Genomic DNA, 27266 nt, shown 5'->3' on the forward strand with positions numbered 1-27266 from the left:
ACTGGACATCAGGCTCATTCCCAGAGGCTACCATCTCCAGGACCCGGGACCAGGCTGTAGGAAGTCACCCTAACAGCTGGAGGACAAGTGGTCCCTTTTCTCAACTCCAGTTTGGCAATTCCTGGCAAAGGGCTCTAGTTCTAGTTGTCCTGACCTGGGTCATGTACCCATGTTTGGGATCAGTTGTTTCAGCCAAGGGCAAGGTGCCATGGATGACCAGCTCAAATCTCATGCCCATCAGGAAGCCAGGAGAGCAAGGCTGAGAGCTGGACAGTCACTCTAGTGTGGGTCCCCAAGTGACCCCTTGACCAGGATTCTCCCTGTCTGCCTTGGAGGAGAATCATGGGGAGCCTGCCCCACTCCAGGTTTCCCACTCTTCTACCTGTTTCTTTTTTATCCCTCCTCTTACCCTAGTTCTCTCTGCTATCGCTTATCCAGTAACTATGATTCTATGCCAGGCATTCTGCTAGCGATGAAAATCACAGACACTGCCCCTGGCCTCATGAAGATCATGTAATGGTGACTGTTGCTGACAGGTGCCATGAAGGAAACATATGCACAGAGATGAGAGCACATCACCAAGCTCTCCCTTCCTCATAGTTTCAAATATCACTCTGGACAAATCAGTTCTACCTTAGAATCTCCTTCCCTAACATCTCCAGTCCCTTGTCCCACTGCCTGGAATGTGGTGGGCAATGAGCAGTGGAGTGGAGTGGAAAGAGCTTTTGGTTTTTCCCTGTTAGTTTAATATCTGCCACTTCATAATTCTTCCAGTTTCAGCTTATATGTCATCTTGTCAGGGAACCCTTTCACATCAGATAAATATAGTGTATGGCTGGCCAGCTTGGCTCGGTGGTTGAGCATCAACCTATGAACCAGGAGGTCACAGTTTGATTCCCCATCAGGGCACATGCCCGAGTTGTGGGCTCGATCCCCAGTAGGGGGTGTGCAGGAGGCAGCTGATCAATGATTTTCTCTCATCGTTCATGTTTCTATCTCTCCCTCCTTCTCCCTTCCTCTCTGAAATTAATCCTACATAATAAAAGGCTAATATGAAAATCAACCGGACAGTGGAACAACTGGGGGTCAGTGCACTCCCAGAGGAGGAGCCCTGAGCAGGGCTCGCAGCGGTGGTGGGAGCCTCTCTCACCTCCTCGCCAGCAGCAGCGCTGATGTCTGACTGCGGGGAGTGGGCCTAAGCTGTCAGTCAGACATCCCCCTAAGGCTCCCAGACTGCGAGAGGGCGCAGGCCGGGCTGAGGGACCCTCCTCTGAGTGCACAAATCTCGTGCACCGGGCCTCTAGTAAAAATAAATTTTTAAAAATATTGTGTATGGCTCTGGGTAACAAACACCCAATTTGAATGGTTTAAACACATACAGGTTTATTTTCTCATATAAGAATTTCTGAAGTAGCCAGTTACGAATGTCAAAAACTCAAGGAAATCAGGGCTGAGATTTCTGAGATTCCCTCATAGTCTCAGTATGGCTGATGCAGCTCCAGGCATTATGTCCACGTTCCAAGGAGAAAAAAAGGAAAAAGAGAAGGACTACAGGATATAATGGACAAGTAACCTATCAGAGGGTAAACCCAGACAACAGGGAGAACTATGGACAAGGGCTGAGAGCCCCGTAGGCCTCAAGGTGATAGAAACTGCTCTGTACTCCAAGTCAGCCTGATCTGCTCCCTGGGGTGAGCCCTCAGCATCAGCTGACACCAGGAGGGGTGGACATACCCTGGGCTAGCCGATTGTTCTTATCTTCATTTTCACAAACATCACTTACACTCAGAAATCAATGTAATGATTCAATTTGAACAATAATTCTGTCAAGTCCCTGTGGCACATTCTCTTCTCAGTAGAGAAAACTTCATGGAAAATAAATTAAATCTAAAAGTGGTGATGTAAGGAGAGAACACACAGGAGCAGAGATAGATGTGCAAGGATAGTCACTGCACTTTGTTTAAGATGGAAAAACAGCCCTGGCCGGTTTGGCTCAGTGGATAGAACGTCAGCCTGCAAACTGAAAGGTCCCAGGTTCGATTCTGGTCAAGGGCACATGCCCGGGTTGTGGGCTCCATCCCCAGTGGGGGACTTGCAGGAGGCACCAGATCCATGATTCTCTCTCACCATGGATGTTTCTGTCTCTCCCTCTTCCTTCCTCTCTGAAATCAATAAAAATATATTTAAAACACACATACACACAAAAGATGGCAAAACAACACGAAACAAAACCTAAATGTTAGATACTATGGTATCAATAGAATTGCATATTTTTTCTAAGCATCAATTTTTATATTAAATCCTGCAATTAAGTCCTAAATTATTGGTGCGTAAGCACTGACCTGATGCCTCTGTCTGCAATAGGGTGGTTGAGAGGAAGGATGGGCGTCCAATGAGAAGCCATCTTTACACAATGCTTTTTCAACAGACACAGATTTTGCTGGGAGCATTTTGGGAACATTTGCAAAGTATTGGAAGTTTGGGCAGAATCTCCATGAAAGGTCATTCTGCAGCCACCACCTTCATCCCATTCATCTTATCTATATGGCATTTGAGACTTCCTATGTCACTGGCCCTTCTTCAGAATATTTAGTACTTTCTATGTCTTTGACCCCTTGCTTCTGGTTACAGTATAACCAAATATCTTCTTCAGTCCCTGAATAAATCCAAGTCCAACCGCAGAATAAAATCAAAGTCTCTCAGCCTTTCGTTTTAGTTTTATGAGGTATTGAAGCTTAGTCATTCCCATAAACAGCACTCTGAATAGCCTCGTCTTGAAGAGGGCTTGCTCAGTGTTTGAGGAATGTCCAACAACTGGTAAGCCAGCGCTGTGTGTTACTTTGAACTTTGTTGCTCCCACCTTTCACATGCAGGTCAACATTCTTTGAAGGAACAGAGGTGGCATATAGTTGGCCCCAGTATTAAAGCAAACACTTCAGACAATTCAGTTAGGGCTATTTCATTGTCAAAGCTTTATTACAAACCTGCTGTGAGGGAAGGCCTCTGGTAGTCTCACTTTAAAAATTCACTCTTGGTAAATGGTTAAATAATAGTGATTAGACTAGATTTTTTTTAAAAAGAATGTTTGATTAAAAGGTCACTAAGACTCTTGACTGATGTCAGTTAGGTGAATCTTAATCCTTTTAAGTTTATCAGAAATGTTTCTAAGCATTTTAACCAGAAAGCATAATTTATTTTCAGAAGGAAGTTGTGAATTAAATCATTTAAAAAGGAAAGATTCTGCCCAGATCAGAGTTGGGGCAATTTTTCTTTCTTTTATTTTTCTTAAATTTTCAATTACAGTTGGCATTCAATATTATTTCAGGTGTACAGCATAGTGGTTACACATTTGTATAATTTACAAAGTAATCCCCCAGATAAATCTAGTACAAACCTGGCATCATACAATCATATTACAATATTATTGACTATATTCCCTAAATTGTACTTTACATCCCCATGACTATTTTGTAACTGCCAATTTGTACTTCTTAATCCTATTTCACCCAGCCCCCCGACCCTCTTCCCATCTGGCAATCATCAGTTTATTCTCTGCATCTATGAGTCTGTTTCTGTTTGTTCATTTATTTGTGTGGGGTGTTTTTTGTTTTGTTTTTTTAATTCCACATATAAGTTAGATCATATAGTACTGGGACAATTTTTCTTTTAAAGCCCCTCCTTTTGGCTCAGATAATTTTTAAAGATCTGTCTTGGTTTAAAAAAAAAAAAAAAAAGAGCCCTAGCTGGTTTGGCTCAGTGGATAGAGCGTCAGCCTGAAGACTGAGGGGTCCTGGGTTCGATTCCAACCAAGGGCACATGCCTGGGTTGCGGGCTCAATCCCCAGTGCGGGGCGTGCAGGAGGCAGCCAATCGATGATTCTCTCTCATCATTGATGTTTCTCTCTCCCCCTCTCCTTTCCTCTCTGAAATCAATAAAATATATTTTTAAAAAAAGAGTAGTTCTTGCCAGGTAGCTCAGTTGATTGGAGTGTTGTCCCAGTATGCCAACGCTGTGGGGGGTTCAATTCCCCAGTCAGGGCACATACAAGAAACAACCAATGAATACATGAATAAGTGGAACAACGAAAGGATGTGCCTCCCCCACCCCCTATACCACTTTTCTCACTCTCTCTAAAATCAATAAATTTTATTTTTTTAAAAATTTTTTAAGTGTTTTGTTTATTTTTTTATTTTTTTTTTTATTGCTTAAAGTATTACAAAGGGTATTACATATGTATCCATTTTATCCCCCCGCCCTAGACAGTCCCCTAGCCTCCCCTATCCCCCAGTGTCTTATGTCCATTGGTTATGCTTATATGCATGCATACAAGTCCTTTAGTTGATCTCTTACCCCCCTACCGCCTGCCCCCCAACCCTCCCCTGCCTTCCCGCTGCAGTTTGACAATCTGTTTGAGGCAGCTCTGCCTCTGTATCTATTATTGTTCAAAAGTTTATAATGGTCTCTATTGTCCATGAATGAGTGAGATCATGTGGTATTTTTCCTTTATTGACTGGCTTATCTCACTTAGCATAATGCTCTCCAGTTCCATCCATGACATTGCAAATGGTAAGAGTTCCTTCCTTTTTACAGCAGCATAGTATTCCATCGTGTAGATGTACCACAGTTTTCTAATCCATTCATCTACAGATAGGCACTTAGGCTGTTTCCAGATCTTAGCTATGGTGAATTGTGCTGCTATGAACATAGGGGTGCATATATCCTTTCTGATTGGTGTTTCTGGTTTCTTGGGATATATGCCTAGAAGTGGGATCACAGGGTCAGATGGGAGTTCCATTTTCAGTTTTTTAAGGAAACTCCATACTGTCTTCCATAGTGGCTGCACCAGTCTGCATTCCCACCAGCAGTGCACAAGTGTTCCTTTTTCTCCACATCCTCTCCAGCACTTGTCGTTTGTTGTAAAATCAATAAATTTTAAAAAGGAGTCTCTGTGTGTTAATTTCTTGCCTAGTTTATCACTTTTTACTTTTTTTGTTGTTGTTGTTAATCTTCATCCAAGCATATTTTTTCCTTTTTCTTTTCTTTCTTTCTTTTTTTTTTTTAGAGAGAGAGTGGAAGGGAGGGGGAGAGACAGAGAGAAATATGGATGTCTCTCTCACATCGACTGGTTGCCTCCAGCACATGCCCTGACCAGAGCCAGAATTGAGCCTGCAACTGAGGTACATGCCCTTGACTAGAATCCAACCCAAGACCCTTCAGTCCACGGCCAACACTCTAACCACGGACCAAAACCAGCTAGGGCACTTTTTACATTTTTTAATAAATGGAGGCAAGTAGACATACAAAACAAACACAGTCATTGTTGCCAGAAGTGTTTGTATCCATGATGATATTATTCCTTTGTTAAACAAGGGCCTTCGTGGCCAAAAGGTTTTCTGAAAGAAAGGGTTTATTGGGCCATATGCTAGCCAGAAAAAGGACCAGATCCTAGGACATACCGTCTAAACCCCTGGAAGAAGGGCTGGATGGAGGAGACAAACATGTCCACTGTCCTGGAGCTGACGGGGCTCTTTAAAAGGTGAAGCGAGCCAGTTCTAGGATAGGAATGACACAGAGAAAATTCTGAGATGTCCTGAATTAAATTGCAGCTGTCCTGAGGGTAGAAGGGAGAGAGACAAGAGGTTCATCAATTAACAACTGCATGGCAAAACCAACAAAAGATTGCTTACATTACTGAATGTTGAAACTTAGAATTAACTTCCAGGTGGCTATTTCTGCTTTTAACTAAAGAGAATAGCCAGGAGCCAATGAACCTCCCCCCAATGTAAATTCTTTCAAAACAACTTACGTCTTTCTTCCCCTACTTGGTGTATAAAGAGCCCTGCTGCTGGTGATTTAGACTTCATGTCCCCAGTCTTGGTTTTTTTCTTGCTTGCATTTGGTTTAATAAACTCATTCTTTTTAAAAAGCTTTCGGCCATGACAATTTTTTTGTTTAACAGGGGCATAGTCCATAAGGAAGAAATATTTGCTGCTTCTGGATTGGATGTGGGCGATATTTATATTCCCCTTGGTTTACTAGGTCGACTGTCAGCAGCAAAGGGGTACTTCCGTACCCCTAACCTGCTCCTGAGTGCTGGGTCTCACATCTGGCTTCCTTCAGATGTCATGTGACCTCTCCGGTCCCTCTCCTTTCAAGGACACCCGGGCTGCCTCTTTAGCTCTCCGCTGGGACCAAAGACATTCCAGTCTCCCGATGGGGGAGAGTCTGTTGCACAGAACAGCCTCCTTAGCAGTCACCATCTGTAAGAGCTGTGGGATGGCCAGCGTGGCCGGCCTGTCCTCAGCGGGTGGTCTTGCAGCCCAACCCGGCTTTACAGAAAGACTGGACATGTTTGGGATTGACATTTCCTACGGAAACACAGAGGGCCTATCCCTATCAGAAGCGCTTGCCGCCTTGTGACGTCCCCACTGTCAATGACTGGAAAGGCTGGTGAGCAGCGCCTCCTAGCGGAATTCTACTGCAACCACAGGCAGGGGGTGGCTATGGTACAATAGTAGTACCATCCCCATTTTACAATTCGGGAAACTGAGGCTCAGTGTATTTATTATCCCAGGTCACGTGGCTGATAAGTGGTAGATCCAAGTCTGATGACAAATGAACTATGATCATCCTACAAAATCCTTTCCTCCTCTCAGCCTTCTGGTTTCCATCAGTTGCTGTGTGGTTGGCAGAGGGCGCTGTAAACAGCTCGAGGCTGCTCTAGGGGACAGCTGTGAAGAACTAGGGCGCTGAAAATTAAAGGTAGCATAATGCAGGCCCTCTAACTCAAGGAGAGAAGGGATATTCACATAAATATAGATAGTTACACTTCAGACAGCAGCTCGGTTCTAAGGTGAAAACCCAAATGACTATTTTAGTTGTGTTTATAGGTCATGTTGTATGGGATAAGACCATTTTTTAAATATTAGAATCACATTCCACTTACCCTAAGAGAGGATACTGAAAGAGAACTCCATTGAAAGAATGGAAGGTTTGGGGTCCCATCTCACTCTGCTCATATATGATCAGATGAGCGGAATCACTGGAAATACAGTCTCCCCCTCTTGCCTCTCTCTTTTTTATTCAACACACAGGTGAATGTATCAATGTTTGTGCACACATTAGCAACTTCCCTCGATAACTCCAAACTGTGTGAGAAGCAGAGGTCCCCTCGGAGCATTAAGAGGACGCATGCAGAACGACATCTACTCCATACAGGCAAGAGCTCATGGGAAGGATGTCGAAACTTGGCATTGAAGAATGTGTGAAAGCAGGAAGGTGGGGAGGGCATCTCGGAAGGACAACGTGAACAAAGACATGGGAGCCGGGATGTTCAGAGCTCATAATTTAGGAAAACGGACTGGTCCAGGGTCACTGGGTATGATTCTATGTGATGGGGAAAGTTGGTGAGAGTGGCTAGAAAGTTGTCTGGTCTCCTCTCTATAGCCAGGATGTGTGAGCACATTCAAGGCAAAAGCCACTGCCTGGGCCTGGGGAATGAAAACTCTAATCACGAGAGGTCCTTCGAGGTCTTCTAAGAGCACTCCCCACCACCAGCAGGTAAACCAGGATACCAGTTTCCCTAAATCTCCTTTATGATATCCCTCTGTGTGGGAGGAAACCCACAGGGTAGAGTGAATGCCAGAGCAAGTGATTGAGCCTCATTTCCCTCAGGTGCAAGATAGGGCCTCTGACTGACGCTCAGAGCACAGAGGATTGCTGCGAATGCCAAAGGTTAGGACCACGCTTTGGAGCTACAGGGACCAGCTGTGAGGGAGGACCTTAGGTAATTACCTAACTTCACTGAGCCTCACATGCTCTTCAGTTATAATGGTTGCAATAATATTTACCTGGCATGAATGATATGAGGGTTAGCGGAACTAATCAAAATGCGTAGCCAAAACGTGGCATATTAAATACGCAGTAAATATTAGTTATCATGGCTGAGAAAATGACACAGAATGACGGCAATAAATGAGATTTCATTGTGTGAAAACACATGACTTGGTCCATAAAGAGTTCTTGGGGGAGATTAGATAAATCGTGCTAATACATACAATAAAAAATCACGGGGACTCTTGAACCCGCAAATACCTCCAACACGAACGGCCTCGCCTCCGACCGGCAGGCCCCGCCCCTCGGTTTCCTTCGGCCCCGCCCCTCGAGCCCCGCTCGCTCGCGCTCAGCCCGACGCGCCTGCGCAGAGCGGCCGCCCCGAGGCTATGAGGGTGCTGGTGCGACGCTGCTGGGGGCCCCGGCCCGTGGGAGGCGGCGCGGGCCGGAGGCCGAGCCCCCAGTGGCGAGCGCTGGCCGGGCTCGGCGGGGAGGACGGCCGGGGCACCCGCGTCCGTGAGAAGCCGCCCTGGCGGGTGCTCTTCTTCGGCACCGACCAGTTCTCCCGCGAGGCGCTGCGGGCGCTGCACGCCGCCAGGTACCGGGGCGGGGCTCGGGGGGCGCAGCCGAGGGCGCCGAGGTCCAGCCTTTGCAGCCGGCCCTACGGTTTGGAACCCCGTTGGGGAAAGCGGCGGCGCCCGGGGCGTGTGGGCCCGGATCCCAGTGAATCCGGCGCCCGGAAGTTGCGCCGCACCCGCCAGGGACTGTCGGGTCTGCACCCCGCACTCCAGGCCCGGTCCGTTCGTGCTCCGAGCGCTACCCGCTTTGCGGGCATCACTTCCGTCCAGCCCGACCACCGTCCTGCCTGGTTGCGCGCGGAGAAATCGGAGCCCAGCCAGCGGTTCTCAACCTGTGGGTCGCGAACAATGAAAATACATCCTGCATATCAGATATTTACATTACGATACATAACAGTAGCAAAATTACAGTTATGAAGTAGCAACGAAAATAATTTTATGGTTGGGGGTCACCACAACATGAGGAACTGTATTTAAAGGGTCGCGGCATTAGGAAGGTTGAGAACCACTGATTGCCTAACGTCCTCATCTGAGCTCACAGGACTAATATGCTGTGACTTCAAGTCCTCCCCTTTCCACCTCCTCGGATTCCTCTAATTTGTACCTCAAGTCCCTTGGGCGTCTTCACGGGCGCAGGCATCCCCTGCACACCCCTGTCTTACTCCTTTGCCCCCCACCCCCTTCCTGTATACAACTGGGCCTAGTTATCTGGGGCTGAATGAGGACATAGTCCAAAAAGCAGGTCCAGGTGAGTAAATATATAAAGCAGAACGCTTAGGTATATATTTAGTATTTTTAAAAGTTAAATACTGTTTACTAGAAAAAAAAAAAATTGCGATCCAGCCTGTCCCGACAGTTCATGATATGTGGGGGCTATACCCATGTATACGGCTCCATTGTATATTTCCCTGCTCCGTTTTTTCCTGATGTATCCTGCTCCCCGCTCATGTCCGTCATCTCTGTCAGGCCTTCCCCACATGCACTTCACAGCAGCCCCTCATATTGACTCCCTCAATCCCCGTGTATCATATTTCTCCCTTCACACACACCCCTTGAAACCCTCCCTTCACACCTGCTCCCTTTGCATACCCCACATAATGTACTCTCCACGTGCTGTTTTCCCCATACTGCCTCCCACATCTCTTACTGCAATATCCTGACCCTTCTGCTGGTCCTCACTGGGTGGCTCCATTACTCCTGCTCTTTTGGGGCCCTCTGTATACTCCTCAGAACTCAACATGTGATGCAATGCCTGCTAAATAAACCAATGAACGGCTCCTCTGGGCACTGGAGTACTATGCAGCAGATAAAAAGAATGAGGTAGTGCTATATGTACTGTCATGGAATGATGCCCAAGAAATACATTCTTGTTTCCCCACCCACCCAAGTGTTTATCCCCCAGTTCCTCCCTTCAGAGACAGTCACTGCTTTTTGTTTCTTATTCTAGAAATGTTCGTTGCATAAATTAGCAAATGCATAATTAACCCATCTTTTCCAAAAGACTCCCATAATAGCATAGATAGTGTTAAGAGGGAGAAACAAAACATGGAGCAGCATATGTACTATCCCAGTTGTTTAAAATGTCTGTACTATATATGTTTCTGTATATTTCTAGAGCCATGCTGTCCAAACAGTAGCCAGTAGCCACATGTAGCTCTCCAAACTTAAAATAATTAAAATTCATTAAAAGTGAAAACTCGGTCTCTCAGTTGCTCATGAATGTAATCATAAAAATACTGTAGAGGTGTGTGAAATAGTTTAATACTGTCATTGTCTTAATACTGTCATATTTTCTTCCAATCTTTACAATTTAGGGACAACAAAGAAGAAGAGTTAATCGAAAAATTGGAGGTGGTCACGGTGCCTTCCCCATCACCAAAAGGACTGCCAGTGAAGCAGTATGCTGTCCAGTCGCAGCTGCCAGTGTATGAGTGGCCAGATGTCGGATCTGGAGAATATGATGTCGGAGTGGTCGCTTCATTTGGCCGACTTTTGAGTGAGGCTCTTATTCTTAAATTTCCCTAGTAAGTTTTATTTATAAGGAAATATAGTAGAGAGACCTTGGTCTTTATGTATGGACCTGGTATTTACAAAATGCAATAATTTGAACTCTAATTGCTCTTTCCTTAGTATTTTCTCTTAAAATAAAACATTTTATTAATGGTATGAATTGTTAAAATGAATGATGCTCTTTCATGCACCCTCATTTAAATTTTGTATGTATGCTGCCCAGCCCCTGTGGCCAGGTGGTTGGCGGCCACCCATGCACCAGGAGGTCAGCAGGGTATTTCCGGTCAGGGCTGCAGGCTCCATCCCCAGCAGGGGGCGTGCAAGAGGCCACAAAGATGTTGATGTTTCTCATCCATGTTTCTATCTCCCCCTTCCTCTCTCTCTAAAATCAATAAAAACTTTTTAAAATTTCATATATATGCTGACAACTCCCAAATGTGTCCCGCCAATTCAGATCTCTCCCAGAATTCCAGGTCCCTAATGCCCACTGCCTCCTCCACAGCCCTGTTTGGATGTCTAGTAGACATCCAACATTTGAAAGGTCCAGAACTATATTCCTGAACTTTTGCCCAAAATCTGCTCCTCCCCAAAATCTTCATCTCAGCAGATGGGACCGCCAGCCTTCTGGTTGCTTAGCTCCCAAACCTTGGAGTCATTCTTAATTCCTTATCTCACACCGCACGTTTAATCCATCTGGAAATACTACTGCCTCCGCCTTTGACATCTGTCTGGAGTCTGTGTCTCATCATTTCCACTCTGGCCACTCACCTGTTGTACTGCAGTAGCTTCCTAATTGGCCTCTACTTTTGTCGTTGGCCCTCTCACTTTTTTACCAACCCAGCAGCCAAAATGATACTTTTAAAGCATAAGTCAGACCAGTCACTGCTCAAAGTTCTCTGGTGGTTTTCCATCTCACTCAAAAGCTAAAGGCCGGTGAGGACCGGCTTACTTGGTTTGGTCTGCTGGCTCTCTGGGCTCATTTCCTAGTACTATTCCTCAGGTTTACCCCACTCCAGCCACAGTAGCCTCTGCTGTGCCTTGAACTCGCCAGCATTTACCTTCCTCAAAACCTTTGTACTGTGCCTACTGTTCCCTCTGCCTGGAAAGCTTTTCTTCTGTATATCTGCATGGCTATTCCTTTACCTTCTCATGTTTCTGCCCAGTGTCTTCTTACTGGTAAAGCCTTCTTAAACCACTATTTAAATTGTAATCTCCCACCCAATAGTCTTATCCCCTTTTCTGCTTTATTTTTCTCCATAGCCCTTAGCACCACTGACAAACATTTTACATATTCTGTTTTTTATTGCTTATCTTCCACTCACATTGTCACATAAGCTCCCTGAGGACAGGTTGGTTCACTGTTGCTTGTATCTGCAGCACTTAGCACATTGCCAGCACATGCATTATGCTCAGTTAGTATTTGTTGAAGGAGTAAGACTGAGCTGAACAGTGAAACTTACAATATATGACCCATATTCACACATTCTCAAGTGCATACTCATGGGAGACATTAAACTAATGACAGATCAGCAAATTATTTAACTTGCTCATTAATGGGTGATAGGAGTATTGGGATAAACAGTGAAGGTGATGGTACTAAAAGAAGCTTGTTTTAGGCATCTAATTGCAAACCGAGAGAAGTGAGGGTAATTATGTAACTATCTGAGATGCATGACAGGGTTTGAGTGGTTCTCATATAGTAAAAAAAAAAAAATGCATTTTTTTGTTGTTTAAAAACTCCCAGACTCATCATGAGCTGGTTTTGTTGTTTGTTTGTTTTGTTTTGTTTTGTGTTTTGGTTTTTTTTTGTTGTTTTTTTTAAAAAATATATTTTATTGATTTTTTACAGAGAGGAAGGGAGAGAGATAGAGAGTTAGAAACATCGATGAGAGAGAAACATCAATCAGCTGCCTCCTGCACATCTCCTACTGGGGATATGCCCGCAACCCAGGTACATGCCCTTGACCGGAATCGAACCTGGGACCCTTCAGTCTGCAGGCCGACGCTCTATCCACTGAGCCAAACCGGTTTCGGCTGTTTTGTTTTTTGAAATATTGGGGGCCAGGCAGGCAAGCCCAACTCAAGGGGAAGGACTTCCACTGGTGCCCAGGCCTCGCCAGCCTTTTAAAATATATTTTACTGAATTTTTACAGAGAGAAAGGGAGAGGGAGAGTTAGAAACATCGATCAGCTGCCTCCTGCACAACCCCCCACTGAGGATGTGCCCACAACCAAGGTACATGTCCTTGACCGGAATCGAACCTGGGACCCTTCAGTCTGCAGGCCGACGCTCTATCCACTGAGCCAAACTGGTTAGGGCACATCATGAGCTGTTTTGCAACATCTTTGTAACAGTGAATAGTTGTTCTTGCTCTATTTTTAATTGAGTTTCATTGGTGTCTTATGGTAGAGTGAATTTAGCTCTGGCTCCCTGTTCTGGTAGTACAAGACTGGACTTAACTGTTAGTTTTTCAAAATTTTGGGAAAGTTTAATGATAAAAGGTAGCATATTAGTTTAGATAGCAGTAACTAAATGGCACAACCCACTTGCATACTAATTTCTGCCTTTTCTAACTCAGTGGCATATTGAATGTCCACCCCAGTTGCCTCCCAAGGTGGCGTGGTCCAGCCCCTATAATCCATACTGTGCTTCAAGGAGACACAATTACTGGAGTAACAATTATGCAAATCAGGCCTAAAAGGTAAGAGCTTATTTTATTTTCTTGGTGATTTTGAATGTTGATCAGTTCATTGGAGGGGCTGGGTATGGATGAATGGATGATGCTCTAATTTCTCCAACTCCAGAGTCCTTCCTTTGCTTTTATACTTTTTCTGTTTTTTTCCTGGTTTCTAACATAAGCCATAAGTGTTTTGGTATTTATGCCCTTGTGACATTTTTAACTTGATAATTGAAATGAATTATATTATTAGCAACTGGATTTTTAGAAAAGATGTTATGTAAATGAGAAATGGATTTTTGTATAGTAGTTGCTATGCATCTTGGTTCTACTGGCCCTGGTTTCTATAGTAAAACTATGGTCAAAAATGTTTTGGAACCTGACATAAGAATATATTGTATACCAATAATTTTCTTAAACATTTAATTTTTTATTATACCTGCAGTCCAAGAAATAATTATTTACAACTGCTTCAGGAATGTATTAAGACTCTGCCAATTGTCACCTTATGTTCCCATAGAAACTAATAATTCACAACTCAATATCTGGGATTTGCTTTAATTCAGAAAAAGGGTGGGGGGAGTGTCAAAACTTTGATAATTCTAAAATCTGGGTAATGTATATATGGTGATTCATTAGACTATTCACTGTTTTTGTGAATGTGATTTTTCATAATAAACATTTTACTAAAACTTATAGGTTAAAAATAGAATTAACAGGTCTACAAAGTTAAATATTCAAAGTAAAGCATATTTCTAATAAAAACTAATGGCCAGTATTTCAGAGCTTGATGTAAAATATAAGACTTGTGGGAATGCAAATGTACTTGCACTTACTTATAATCAACAGTGATTATAATCTAGGCAAAACTCTTGTCCTTTGAGAAAGGAAATATAGAAAGAAATAATTAGGAATGTTTTTATTGTACTTCCTTGGAAAAGAAATTCTTTGCTCTATGATTTCATTATACAAATAGAGATTTTTTTTCATAGTTTTTATTACTAATGATAGAATTATCTATAATTGCAATCAAACCCCTGATATGCAACTTTATACTTTTACCCATTAAGAAAAATAAATTTAAAATCTAAGTACAGGCCAGATTTTACTCACCTTTCTTTCAAACTGACATTTATCTTTGCTAATGGCTGACAGTCAAATTTGTGGCCAAGGTTAAACTGTCCTGGTAGTGTGTAAACGCTCATGTAGACAGACATTTTGATTGAAAGAAACTGTCGGTAATCACATTACTATATTTTTTTTTTTTTGTAGATTTGATGTAGGTCCAATTCTCAAACAGGAAACCATTCCTGTGCCCCCCAAGAGCACTGCAAAGGAATTGGAAGTAGTGCTGTCAAGACTGGGTGCCAACATGGTACAGTTCTCGATATCACACTGCTTTTATTCACTTAGTAGATTTCCTAAGTGGTTATGATGAGAAGAACAATTTTATGACATATGGTTTTAATTCTTTAAGAGTGATTTCTATCCCTGACTTCCTAAAAATTAACATGGCATTTATGGTCTCATGTGTGTCTGAGAATTTACAGTTTGGGTATTTAATAAAGGTTTTCAAATGAAACACGTGATCTTATGTGGGCCATAGTTTCACAGCAAGGCATAAACCAGTGGTTCTCAACCTTCCTAGTGCCGCGACCCTTTCATACAGTTCTTTCAGTCTGCAGGACGACGCTCTATCCACTGAGCCAAACCGGTTTGGCTTTACAGTTCTTCATGTTGTGGTGACCCCCAACCATAAAATTATTTTCGTTGCTACTTCATAACTGTAATTTTGCTACTGTTATGAATCATAATGTAAATATCTGATATGCAGGATGTATTTTCATTGTTACAAATTGAACATAATTAAAGCATAGTGATTAGTCACAAAAACAATATGTAATTATATATGTGTTTTCCGATGGTCTTAGGTGACCCCTGTTAAAGAGTAGTTCAACCCCCAAAGGGATCGCGACCCACAGGTTGAGAACCGCTGCTTTAAGCTATCCTTCCCAATTTCACTCTCCTCAGTCTCATCCGAATTTCCTAAGTGACTCGTGGCTTCCCTCCAAGCACTTCTGTGCCTGTGTTCCAGTCATTTGCATCCATATGCGCTGGAATTCTGCTGACCCCCAGCTATACATGAACTCCATGGCTTTGTATAGCTCATTGAATCTGTATACAGTAGGGTCTGAGTAAATGCTTAATAACCAAATTAATGATTTTCATATGAACTAGTTAATTTTCTATAGAAGGAAACTTTTCCCCCAACTATATAGATGGTGTCCTATTCCAGGCACTCACCTTGGAAATGCTACTATAACAGTGGTTGTCATTTATTAAGCACTGACTTGTGTGCCAGGATACTTTATAGACTTATTTTTTTTACTTTTCCAACTTTGAGGTAGCTCTTGCTGGTGACTGTTTTACAGATGATGCCACTGAAGATCACAGACAAGTAAAATAACTTTTCCACAATGACACAGCTAGTAGGTAGTGGAATTGGGATTGGAATCCAAAACTATGTGATCCCAGAGTACACTCTGAGAGGCTCCACTGCCTTCCTCCCTGCAGGGTGAGAGTGTGGATAAGCGAGCATAGTCTGTCCTGATCCTGAAAGCTTGCACATCCAGTCAGAGCTCAGCATTCACTGGACGCACATCAATGACCTGCACTCTACAGCGGGCAGCATCTCTACTGAATCCCCACCAAGTAGACATGCGTGCTCACAGCTTGGGCCAATTTACTACCTTACCTGCCACACCGCGTTTAAAGCTATAGATGGTAATTTCATGATACTGAGTTGTAATAAATTTCTGCTTTTGTTCTTTTCATCTTGAATATATTGCTCTCCTTTTTTAGCTTATTTCAGTTTTGAAAAATTTGCCTGAAAGTTTGAAGAATGGAAGGCAGCAGCCAACTGAGGGGGTGACACATGGTAAGTGAAAGCTACAGAGACTCTTATCCCTCCCATAGGTTTCCTTTGTCTTTTTTCTTTTTCTTTATTGATTTTTAGAGAGAGGCAAGGAGGGAGAGAGAGAAACATGGATTTGTTGTTCCACTTCTTTACGCATTCATTGGTTGATTTTTAAAAATATATGTTTTTATTAATTTTAGAGAAAGGAAGGGAGAGAAATAGAAACATTGATTGATCGGCTGCCTCCTGCACACCCCATACTGGGGATCTAGCCCACAACCCAGGCATGTGCCCTGACCAGGAATCGAACTGTACACCTCTTGGTGCATGGGATGATGCTCAACCACCGAGCCACACCGGCCAGGCTAATTGGTTGCTTCTTGTATGTACCCTGACTGGGGATTGAACCCACAACCTTGGTGTACCGGGACAACATTCTAACCAACTGAGCTACCTGGTCAGGGCAAAGGGTTTTGTTGGACTTGATAAGCATCTGAACACTTTGACTTCTTCATTTGCACATTTCTCTTAATTTTGACTAAAGGTTGAATGCCCACTTGTATGTCCTTTTCTAAAGAATGGTTGGTTGCCCTAACTGGTTTGGCTCAGTGGATAGAGCATCAGCCTGTGGACTGAAGGGTCCTGGGTTTGATTCCGTTCAAGGGCATGTACCTTGGTTGCAGGCACATCCCCAGTAAGGGGCGTGCAGGAGGCTGCTGATCGGTTTCTCTCTCATTGATGTTTCTAACTCTCTATCCCTCTTTCTTCCTCTTCTGTAAAATCAATAAAATATACTTAAAAAAAGAATGGTTGGTAAGGTCTCCCTCTCCCTGTTAACATGCAGTTTCATGAAAGAATAGAAATGTTTTCTCTACTCTTTATGTTGAAAAGTATCAAACACAGAGATAAGTTGAAAGATTGACTATCTATGTAACCCAGAGTCAACAATTATTAGTGTTTGGCCATATTTTCCTTTGTTTTCTCTAAATGTGTGTTTGTTTAGTATATGTATTTTAATTTCTGCTTAACCATTTGGAAGTATGCATCATGACCTTTCATCCCTAAACACGTTAGCATGCATCGTGAAAAATGAAGTTTCAAATAGCATCTAATATCCAATCCATATTTAAATTTTCCTAATTGTCTAAAAACATTTTATGCTGTATATTTTTCAAACTGAGATCCAATTGTAATTAGTTGTTATGTCCCTTTATTCTCTTTAATCTATAGTAATTAATTCCTCCACTATTTCTTCACTTCCATGTTACTGACTTTTTAAAAATATATATTTTCTTATTGATTTCAGAGAGGAAAAGAGGGAGAGAGATAGAAATATCAACGATGAGAGAGAATCATTGACTGGCTGCCTCCTTCATGCCCCTCAATGCGTGACTTATGGCATTTCTTTTTGTCTTGCAAAAGTTTATTTTTATGTCGTCACATTTATGGTCCTTTTCTTTAATTGCGTTTGAATTTTGAATTAGAGGATTTTTTTCTATACTTAGGTTATAAAGAAATTCACCCATGTTTTCTTCTAGTACCTGCATAATTTATTTATTTTTATTTTGTATTATGGAAAATTTCAAACATATACAAAAATTGAGAAAATAATGTAACAAATTAATCTTGTATCTATTATTCAGTATCAGTAGTTATCAGTTCACGGACACTGAACTTGCTATTCATTTTTGCCATTGGCTTTATCTTGTAGCCCCTAAGATTTCTGCTCGTACCAGCTGTATAAAATGGGAGGAACAAACTTCAGAGGAAATATTCAGACTTCATCGTGCCATTGGAAGTATAGTAAGTTGGAAGTCAGAATACAGTTAATTTTGTGTGTACTTCACTTTCAAAATATTTTTATTTAGGAATGAGTCTCATAAACTAAACCTTAAAAGTTCTGAAATTCATTTTTTATTGTGATAAAATATACATAACATAAAATTTACCATTTTAACCACTTTAGGTCAGTAACATTAAGTAACCTCTGATCTTTAGTTTGTTCTTCAGAAAATTAGGGCTGATATAATATATATAAAGCATCTATTATGACCAGATTACAGTATATGGCACAGAGGAGGTACTCATTAAATGATATCTGCTATTATTTAGTCATTCATTAAACAATATTTAACGCCCATATTATGTCAGGCATTATCCCAGGTACTATAGATAAAATGATGTGGGAAGACAACAAATAAGCAAGTAAATGAAAATATCAGATAGTGTGATAAGTTCTTTGGTGAAAATTTTAAAAGGATAGACTAACTGGAGGTTATTTTAGATTGGCTAGATGGGGAAGACCTCTGAACTAACATTTAAGCTGAGATCTGAAAAACAGTAAGAAGCCAGCCATGCTGAGATCAGTAAGAGCATTCCAAGCAGAGGCAAAACCAGATAAAGACATTACAAGAAAAGTAAACTAAAAATCAATATCCCTTATGAATATAGAGGCAAAACCCCTCAACATAATTAACATACTGAATCAAACAACATATGGAAAAGGATTATACACTATGACGAAGTGAGATTTATCTAAGGAATGCAAGATTGATTCAACATACAAAAATCAATCAAAGCAATACACCATACTAACAGAATAATGGACAAGAGACACAGAATTGTCTCAATAGATGCAGGAAAAACATTTGAGAAAATCCAATGTCTTTTTCATATATATATATATATTGATTGATTTCAGAGAGGGAGAGAAAGAGAAATAGAAACATCAATCGTGAGAATTATTGATTGGCTGCCTCCTGCACACCCCTACTGGGGATCAAGCCTGCAATCTCAGCATGTGCCCTGACTGGGAATCAAACCATGACCTCCTGGTTCATAGGTTGATGGTCAACCACTAAGCCGTCCTGGCCAGGCCAGTGTCCTTACTGATTTTAAAAAAATGCTCAATAAACTAAGAGTAGAAGGGAACTTTCCCAACCTGATAAAGAACATCTACCAAAAAACCCTCAGTTAACATATTTAATAGCGAAAAACGGAAAGCTTTCCCCGCCTAAGATCAGGAGCAAGAGAACTATCACCACTGCTATTCAGTAGTGGAGGTAATAGCGCAGTTAGGCAAGGAAAAGATACAAGGGGCCAGATTGGAAAGGAAGAAGTAAAACTACCTCTATTTGCAGATGGCATGATCTCAGATAGAGAAAAACAAAGAATCCTCCTCCCCCCCCCAATGTTAGAGCTGGTAACAGTAAAGAAGACCTAATACACAGAAAGACCTCTGTGTTCATGGACTGGAAGACAGTTTTGTCAAGATGGTACCATTCTCCACACTGACCTACAGATTCAACACAATTACTATACAAAGCCCAGTTAACTTCTCTGCAGAAATTGACAAGCTGATTCTAAAGTTCATACCAAATCCCAGGAGGACCAGAATAGCCAAAAATTCTTGAAAAAAAGAACAAAGTTGGACTCACACTGCCTGATTTAAAAACTTGCTGCAAAGCTACAGTAATCAAGTGTGGTACTGACAAACATAGATATGCAGCTCAGTGGGATAGAATTGAGAGGCGAAAATAAACCCATACATTTGTGTTCCATTAGTTTTTTGTAAGGGTACCAAGACAATTTGATAGGGAAAGAATAGTCTTTTCACCACATGGAGTTTGGACAAGTGGATATTCACAATCAAAAAAATGAATTTGGAGTCCTACCTCATACTATATATAAAAAATGAACTCAAAATGGATTAGAGACCTAAATGTGGGAGCTAAAACTATAAAATTCTTGGAAGAAAACAAGGGTAAATTTTAATGACTTTGAATTAGACAATGGTTCTTAGATATCTTGCATAAAGGATAAGCAGCCAAACTAAAAATAGAGAAATTGGACTTGAAAATTAAAAACTGTTGGGCTTCATCCTGGCCAGGTGGCTCAGTTGATTGGAATGTTGTCCTGTACACCAAAAGGTTGCAGGTTTGATCCTCAGTCAGGGCACATACCTAGGTTGTGGATTCTATCCCTGGTCTAGGCGCATACAGGAGGCAACTGATCAATGTTTCTCTCCCAAAAAAACAATATAAAAGCATATCCTCAGGTGAGGATTAAAAGAAACAGTTGGGCTTCAAAAAACATTCCCAGAAAATGAAAAGGCAACCTATACACATTTGTAATACCTTAACTAATAAAAAAAAAAGAAAAGAAAAGGCAACCTATAGAACAGAAGAAAATATTTGTAAAACATATATCTAATAAAGATCTAGTATCCAGATTATATAAAGAACTCTTATAACGCTACAGCAAAAAGACAACCTGATTAGGAAATGCACAGTGGATCTGACATGTCTCACAAGAAGACATATAAATTACCAATAAACCCATGAAAACATGATCAACTTCTTTAGTCATTAGGAAAATGCAAATCAAAACTACACTGAAATACCACTTCACATCTACTAGGATCACTATAATTAAAAAAACAGACAGTAAAGATTTTGACACAGATGTGGAGAAATCTGGAACCTTCATACATTGGTGGTGGGAATGTAAAATGGTGCAGCTGCTGTGAAAAACAATTTGACAGTTCCTCAAAAAGTTAAACACGGAGATATATTACTACATAGGATCCTTATTTCTGCAGTTCACCTTTCCTCGCCACTAAGAAAAGCTGGTGTTATACTAGAAAGAGCCAGAAGGTGAGATTGAATTCTCAGAGCTTCCATTTACTATGAAGAGCAAAACCCTTATCTTCTCTGAGCTTCTGCTTTTTTACTGCTAAAGAGGGGTTAATTACCCTGTTCACAACTGTCAAGATCAAAGGAGATAAACTGTGAATTTAAATCTATGCAAACATATAATTTTAACAGTAATGATGGTGGACACTGAAATGACTATATTTTTACCATCCCTTTCCTTTCTGCAATGCTCTGACAATAGATGAAGATAAGCTTTACCTCCTCAAGAATCAAAATTATTTTGGGGCCCTGGCTGGGTAGCTCATTTGGTTTTATTATGGTCCCAATACACCAAGGGTGTGGGTTTGATCGGTCAAGGCACGTACAAGAAGCCACCAATGAATAAATAAGGAAGTGGAACAACATATTGATGTTTCTCTCAAATCAATTTTAAAAAAGAGCTGTATATTTTTATTATATTCCTAACATATTCATAGCTCTCAGTATATATAAACCTCTTTTTAGTCAGTAAGCATGTTTCTAAAGTATTTTGAGTTCTTTGAAAGAAAAAGGTTACACACATGAAAAAACTTCTATTGGAAGCAATATGAGTGAAGCAAAATGTGTCAGCATGTTATAAAAGAGAATACTGCACCAAAACGTGTCATATCTAAGAATATGAACACTATGAACTTTTCTTCAAATTTAATATTTTAAATTTAATGTTCAAATCTTTGCAACCACTTAACTCTTCTAAAAAGTAAATGTCTTCTTTAAGGGACCTCATAAAAAGAGCCCTGAGCTGAGGATGAAAAAACATGGATTCTGATCCTCGGCCTTGCTACTGACTAGCTGTGTCTAGCCTGGGGGATAGCTGCACTTTCCCGGGCCGCGTTTTCTTCACCTATGAAATGAGACCAGGCTACACAGTCTGAAAATAAACTTATTTTTAATTCAGAAAACCGAGAGAACTATTTTCTGCCATGTGTTAATTTTATTAACATCTTTAAATCAAGTTCTAGGGTTTCAGATATATATTATGTAATAAAGGTGGCATTTCACATTGCAGGAAAGGGTGAGATGGATTATCTAGTAAATAGCACTGGGACAACTGGTTAGCATTAGAGAGCTACCTTTTAAAATCAAAATAACATTTAGATGGATCAGGGATTTAATTTTTTTACAAATCCCACCAAAGACGGAAAAAAACACAATTAAATAATTGTATAAGATTTAATAATCTTGAACTATAGGGAGAGCCTCCTTAAGCATGACGTGAACCACTGAAGTTATGAGCGAAAAGATTGATAATATTACTCCATAAATATAAAAAACTTATGCATGAAAAAAAATAGTGTAAAAAGTCAACTAACTGGGAAAAGATTCATAACACTCAAGAATTAAAGGGCTAATTTCCTAAAAATATAAAAGGCTTTCACAAATTAATAGGCAAAGATGAACAACTCAGTTTTATTAAAAAATGGGCAAAGAGCATAAATTGGTAGTTTTCATAAAAAAAAAAATGTGCAAGTAAATATATGGAATGCTCCTCGGCATCACTAATAAACAATATATTGTCATTTTTTTCTATCAGCATTTTAGAGTGAAATGTTGATGCTTTTTAATCCAGGTAGCCCATTAAAAAAACAATAACTAGCTCAGCTGGTGTGGCTCAGTTGGTTGGGTATCATCCCATGCACCAGAGATCACAGGTTTGATTCCTGGTCAGGGCACATGCCCAGTTTGCGAGCTCAATCCCTGTAGGAGGCAGCCAATGTTTCTTTCTCAGCGATGTTTCTATTTCTCCCTCTCCCTTCTATTCTCTGAAATCAATAAAAACATATTTTTAAAAAGAAGCTATTAACAAAAATTAAAAAAAACACAATAACGATCTTCAAATATATATGTATAAAATTCCTCAAATATATAAAAGTCCTCAAATATGTATCTAGCAGGCTATTACCACATTTTTCAATTTTATAATAGCAAAAAATTTAAAATAATGAATATTGATCATAAAGATACTGGTTTCATAAATTATGGTACATTCATAAAATGACACACTATATAGCAGATAAAAAGAGTGAAATAGATAAGTGTGTACTAATGAAAAGTCCCTGATTTATGGTTAAGTAAAAAAGTTCCTTATAAAACTGTATGTTCTAGGTTTTTAATAATAATATTGGTAGGGAAAAAAAGGATATTACATCCACCAAACTGTTAACAGTGGTTACCTCTGGGGATGGGAGTACAGAATGGTTTTATTTTCTAAATTTTTAATATAATTGCTATATATATATATATATATATATATATATATATATATATTGCATTTTTATCATGTACATATATTTTTAATTAGAAATAATAAAGATATAAACATTGATTTTAAAATAGTGTTTAATGTTAAGGTCTTATAAATTCTGGAGACTGATATAGAAGGTCTGTGTTCTGTTGCGTAAGATTTAGAAACTGAGTTCCCAATTCCTCTGTAATTGGGAGACAAGTCAGACCTGATTGGCACAGAATGGTAGTTAAAAGGTTTGGGGGCTGAGGGCATTTCTTTAATCATCCCTTCTTTAATTATATTTGCAGATTCCGTTACAGACACTCTGGATGGATAACACCATTAAACTTCTGGATTTGGTAGAAGTTAATCGTTCAGTCCTCACTGGTATTAACTTTTGAATAGCTGACATAGAAAATGTTTTCACTATAGTCTATTTGAAAATGTGTCTGTTTTACCATAGGTCACATTTACAAAAAGTAGGAATTCTTTTAGTTTGTTTGGGTTCAATAATGATAATATTTTACATTCATTTAGTGTCCATTCACATGTATTTTCTCATTTAGTCATCACAGGAACCTGGGAAGTAGGCAGAGCAGTGGTACTATCCCTTTTTAAGCTCTGTGATTTCCTGCACTAAGCTTTTCAGGGGCTGCAAAATGACTTGGTTAATTTCATTCTGGTGAATATCATAATGAAAATGTCTGAGCAGCTCAGGGAGATCTTGGGCCAAAGTATGCATTTCACAATACAGGTCTGTCCTGAGGCCCGTTAGGACCCTCCCAGTGTGGTGGACTGAGGAATGTGAGCCACAGCAGGGGCTGGTGCAGTTCAGAGTCGGGGTTCCCCAGAAATCTAGGAATTGGTATGTGTTTGGTCATGGATGAAGGGGCCAGCTAAGATCCTGTATATTTCTCCACTGGTAGCTAGTTATTTCCCCCAAATGGTCAAAACTTCTGGATTCCGCATTTTTAGGTTGACCTTTGAGAGACTGGGTAAAAGACTCATAGCTTATGTGTATGGAAAACTTGCGTTTGGGTTCAAGGTACACACAAAGTACTGTGGCTCCATTGTAAGTTTGGGTTACAGAGTCAGGTCATCAGCAAATGAGTCCTCTCTAGATTAGTGCCGCCTCCCAAGATGATTTAATCTTTAAGAAGCATAATGAAGTGTAATTATTTTCGCTCTCTCATGTCCCCACCCCCTCCATTCTTTAGATCCAAAATTAACAGGACAGGCTGTTATTCCAGGATCCATAATATACCACAAACAGTCACAAAAACTTCTGGTTTGTTGCAAGGTACATTTCCTTTAGTTTAAAATTATCATACTTGTTTTACTGAATTTATAGTTTGTATCATTTATCATTTTTAGTTGGGACTTCACTGAACTGCTTGTCTATCAGACTGAGGCAATGGACAGTTTTTCTTAACAAATAGTAGAATCTCATGTAATTTTTTTAAAGTGATGAAGTTTTTCCAAGGCATTGTTATTACTCAATGAAAGAAAATTCAGTAACCAAAGTGCTTCTTTTTGAAGAAATTTGTATATTCTAAGTAAACCAATTTAATTAACAAGCTCTTTTTATCTTGTTAATATGACTATCATAAAAGATAGTCCTATCCAAGTATTTAGCTGAACTACAGTGCATGTGTCCTAATTGCTTTTACTACTGTTCAACAGTGGTTAGATAGATTTCTAGCAATTTAAAACAACTTTGAAACCATTATTGTTTTATAAGACAACTAGAGGCCTGGTGCACCAATTCGTGCATGGGTGGGATCCCGAGGCCTGGCCAGCAATCAGGGCTGATAAGGGCCGGACGATTGGGGCCTGCCTGCCGGTCTGGGGGAGGGACAGGGAGGGACCATGGGTCGATCGGGGCCTGCTGGCTGGGGGGAGAGACAGGGTGCAGGAAGTTGGCCTCTGGCCCCAAAGAGGGAGCCTAGGAAAGGGGCCGTGCCTGCCACCACCCACCCCTGGTTTCCCCAGGCGGGTTCGGGAGAGGAAGCAAGGGTCGCCTGGCCAGGCGCGGAAGGAATGGACACCGAGGCCACTAGCCAGCCCCAGGAGGTTGACTGTGGGAGCACACTGACCACCAGGGGGCAGCTCCTTCGTTGAGCATCTGCCCCCTGGTGGCCAGTGCGCATCATAACGACTGGTCATAATGGTCACTTAGGCTTTTATATATGTTGATGATGTTTTCCTAAGAAGTGTTCCACATTCCTTGCATTTCCTTCATATGGTGTATATGTGAGATGTTTCATGCTCACGAAGGGATGTTTAAAATGTACAATAGGTTGATCTGACCTACACAGACTGTAGATAGAGAACTCCTGCGTCAACCTCCCTTCATGTCTCTTCAACTTATTCTGGAATAACATTGGGTGCATATTTCTTGTCCTTGGCTGGGTCTGTAGTTTGCTCTCATAGAAGAAGCTGGTATTGTCTGCAGATGTGAGTTTGAGATCCACCAGTTGTGTCACCTCAGACCAATCACTCACACTGTCTGGCATCAGTTTTCTCTGTGGATAGCATTGGATCTGTCTACTTTTTAGAGTGGTTGTATTCTGATAACCAGTCATACATAATAAGAAGCATGGACACACTCTGAAAACTATAAAGCACCATGCAAACATACCTTTTATTCTGCCCCTCTATGTTTAAGTAGGTTTATACAGATCTTTACATTTGTTATCACTCCTTGGTAATAAACTTTCAGAGTCAAAGAATTGTATACGTTACAGTGCTCTTTGCAGCTAAGCATTTAGTAAAAGTGTTTTGGTTGGTTTATTTGTTTTCATGATAAAGTTTTATAAACTACAATTTACTTCATTTTACTACTACTTCATATTCACTCTTTATCTTTTGCCCTTTAGGATGGCTGGATTGGTGTTCGGTCAGTGATGCTCAAGAAAACACTAACAGCTGCTGATTTCTACAATGGATATTTGCACCCCTGGCACCAGAAAAACTCCCAAGCTCATCCAAGTCAATGCAGATTTCAGACTCTCAGACTTCCAACAAAGAAGCAGGGGGAAAAAATTGTTGCTATGCAACAGTGCACTAAGTAGTTTAGAAAGAAGATAGATAAGACCTATTACATATTTGTAATTTATTAAAAGCCTTATTCATAAGGAATTACTTTGATTTTCAAGGAATATGACACTGTTGGAGAAGAGAAGATTATCCAAAAGGTTAATTACCTCACTTCCTGCTTTTTGTTTAACAATAGTTAAAAACTTTTCTAGCCTGGGCAATGTGGCTCAGTGATTGAGCCAAGTGGTCACGGTTCAATTCCTGGTCAGGGCATATGCCCGGGTTGTGGGCTCGATGCCCAGTGTGGGGCATGCAGGAGGCAGCCGATCAATGATTCTCTCTCATCATTGATGTTTCTATCTCTCTCCCTCTTCCTTCCTCTCTGAAATCAATTTAAAAAAAAACAACCACACAACTTTTCTACTTGAATAACAAAAGAAACTTTAAATAAAAATTTTATTTATGTCAAAGTCAAGGAGATTTTATATTTCCCTAAGAGCAAGTTCAACTAACTGATAATGCATATGTATACTGAAGAGGTTCTTTAAAAGCATCTATTACATTTTTAAAATTTATGTACTCTGACTAGGTTTTCATTCAGGAGTAATCTGCATTTCTGATTTTCAGCAAGTAGTAAAGTCAGTTATTTAAATTCCTCTACTATCTAGTTCCCATCAAGTAGTAAACAGACAATAGTAATCTGTCACATTGAGCTTTACTGTAAATTCACATTTTACATCTAGGTTTTCTTGAAGTAGGAATATCCTAACACTTTTCAATGTATTTACACAATAAAAGTTATTGAGCATCTGGTCTGTGCAAACTCAACTTCTCTGTCTCTGAGAGAGTCAAGCACTTCTGGAGGAGGATGGGGTACAGGGGCCAGCTGTTAAATTTTTATTTGAGGATATTTACATACCAGCTTTTCCTGCCTAGACTGTTAAACTCTCCATTCATTAATCAATATTTATTGATTTATAGGGCAATTATATAATTGCTCATTTAAAATAGAATACGTTCATTAATATAAAAGGAAGTACTTGTAATAATTACTTCTGGACAACTGGCATAAACCAGGACTCCAGGTTATATGGACACCAGGCACACCAGTTTATATGGACATCCTACTTACTGAACACTTTCTGTGTAACTATCCTTTATGCTGGTTGCTGGAGATGCAGAGATTAAATAATTTTTGGCACCTTCAATCTACTGGGGAGGCAAACAAGCAAATATAATAGTCATAAATGCCATAATGGAGGTATAATGGGAGCATTCAATCTCCCTCAAG

At 40.6% G+C, this 27266-nt stretch overlaps 1 protein-coding gene across 4 annotated transcripts; it reads left to right on the forward strand.

Annotated features, from left to right (window-relative positions):
• The first annotated feature begins 2788 nt into the window (after positions 1-2788).
• Positions 2789-26803, forward strand: MTFMT (mitochondrial methionyl-tRNA formyltransferase). 4 transcript variants are annotated; one of them, XM_059698383.1, is made up of 9 exons: positions 2789-2817; positions 10226-10435; positions 13000-13122; positions 14371-14473; positions 15961-16036; positions 17727-17818; positions 23245-23323; positions 24154-24236; positions 25816-26803. In XM_059698383.1, exons 1-9 carry the CDS (start codon positions 2804-2806, stop codon positions 26008-26010), a joined length of 975 nt encoding a protein of 324 aa, XP_059554366.1. In that variant the 5' UTR covers positions 2789-2803; the 3' UTR covers positions 26011-26803. The 4 variants fall into 4 exon arrangements, with proteins under 4 accessions (XP_059554366.1, XP_059554358.1, XP_059554374.1 ...); XM_059698375.1 differs by lacking the exon at positions 2789-2817 and adding an exon at positions 8179-8431 and having other exon boundaries at positions 13024-13122; XM_059698366.1 differs by lacking the exon at positions 2789-2817 and adding an exon at positions 8181-8431.
• The last annotated feature ends 463 nt before the right edge of the window (positions 26804-27266 follow it).

The sequence above is a fragment of the Myotis daubentonii genome, chromosome 1 (assembly GCF_963259705.1).
Source record: "Myotis daubentonii chromosome 1, mMyoDau2.1, whole genome shotgun sequence".
NCBI classification, from domain to species: Eukaryota; Metazoa; Chordata; class Mammalia; order Chiroptera; family Vespertilionidae; genus Myotis; species Myotis daubentonii.

Coding starts and splice junctions, on each gene's coding strand:
- MTFMT (XM_059698366.1), top strand. CDS start 8,223: ATGAGGGTGCTGGTGCGACGCTGCTGGGGGCCCCGGCCCGTGGGAGGC. Junction 13,123..14,370: donor ATGCAAATCAGGCCTAAAAG/GTAAGAGCTTAT, acceptor TTTTTTTTGTAG/ATTTGATGTAGGTCCAATTC. Junction 17,819..23,244: donor ATCGTGCCATTGGAAGTATA/GTAAGTTGGAAG, acceptor TTATATTTGCAG/ATTCCGTTACAGACACTCTG.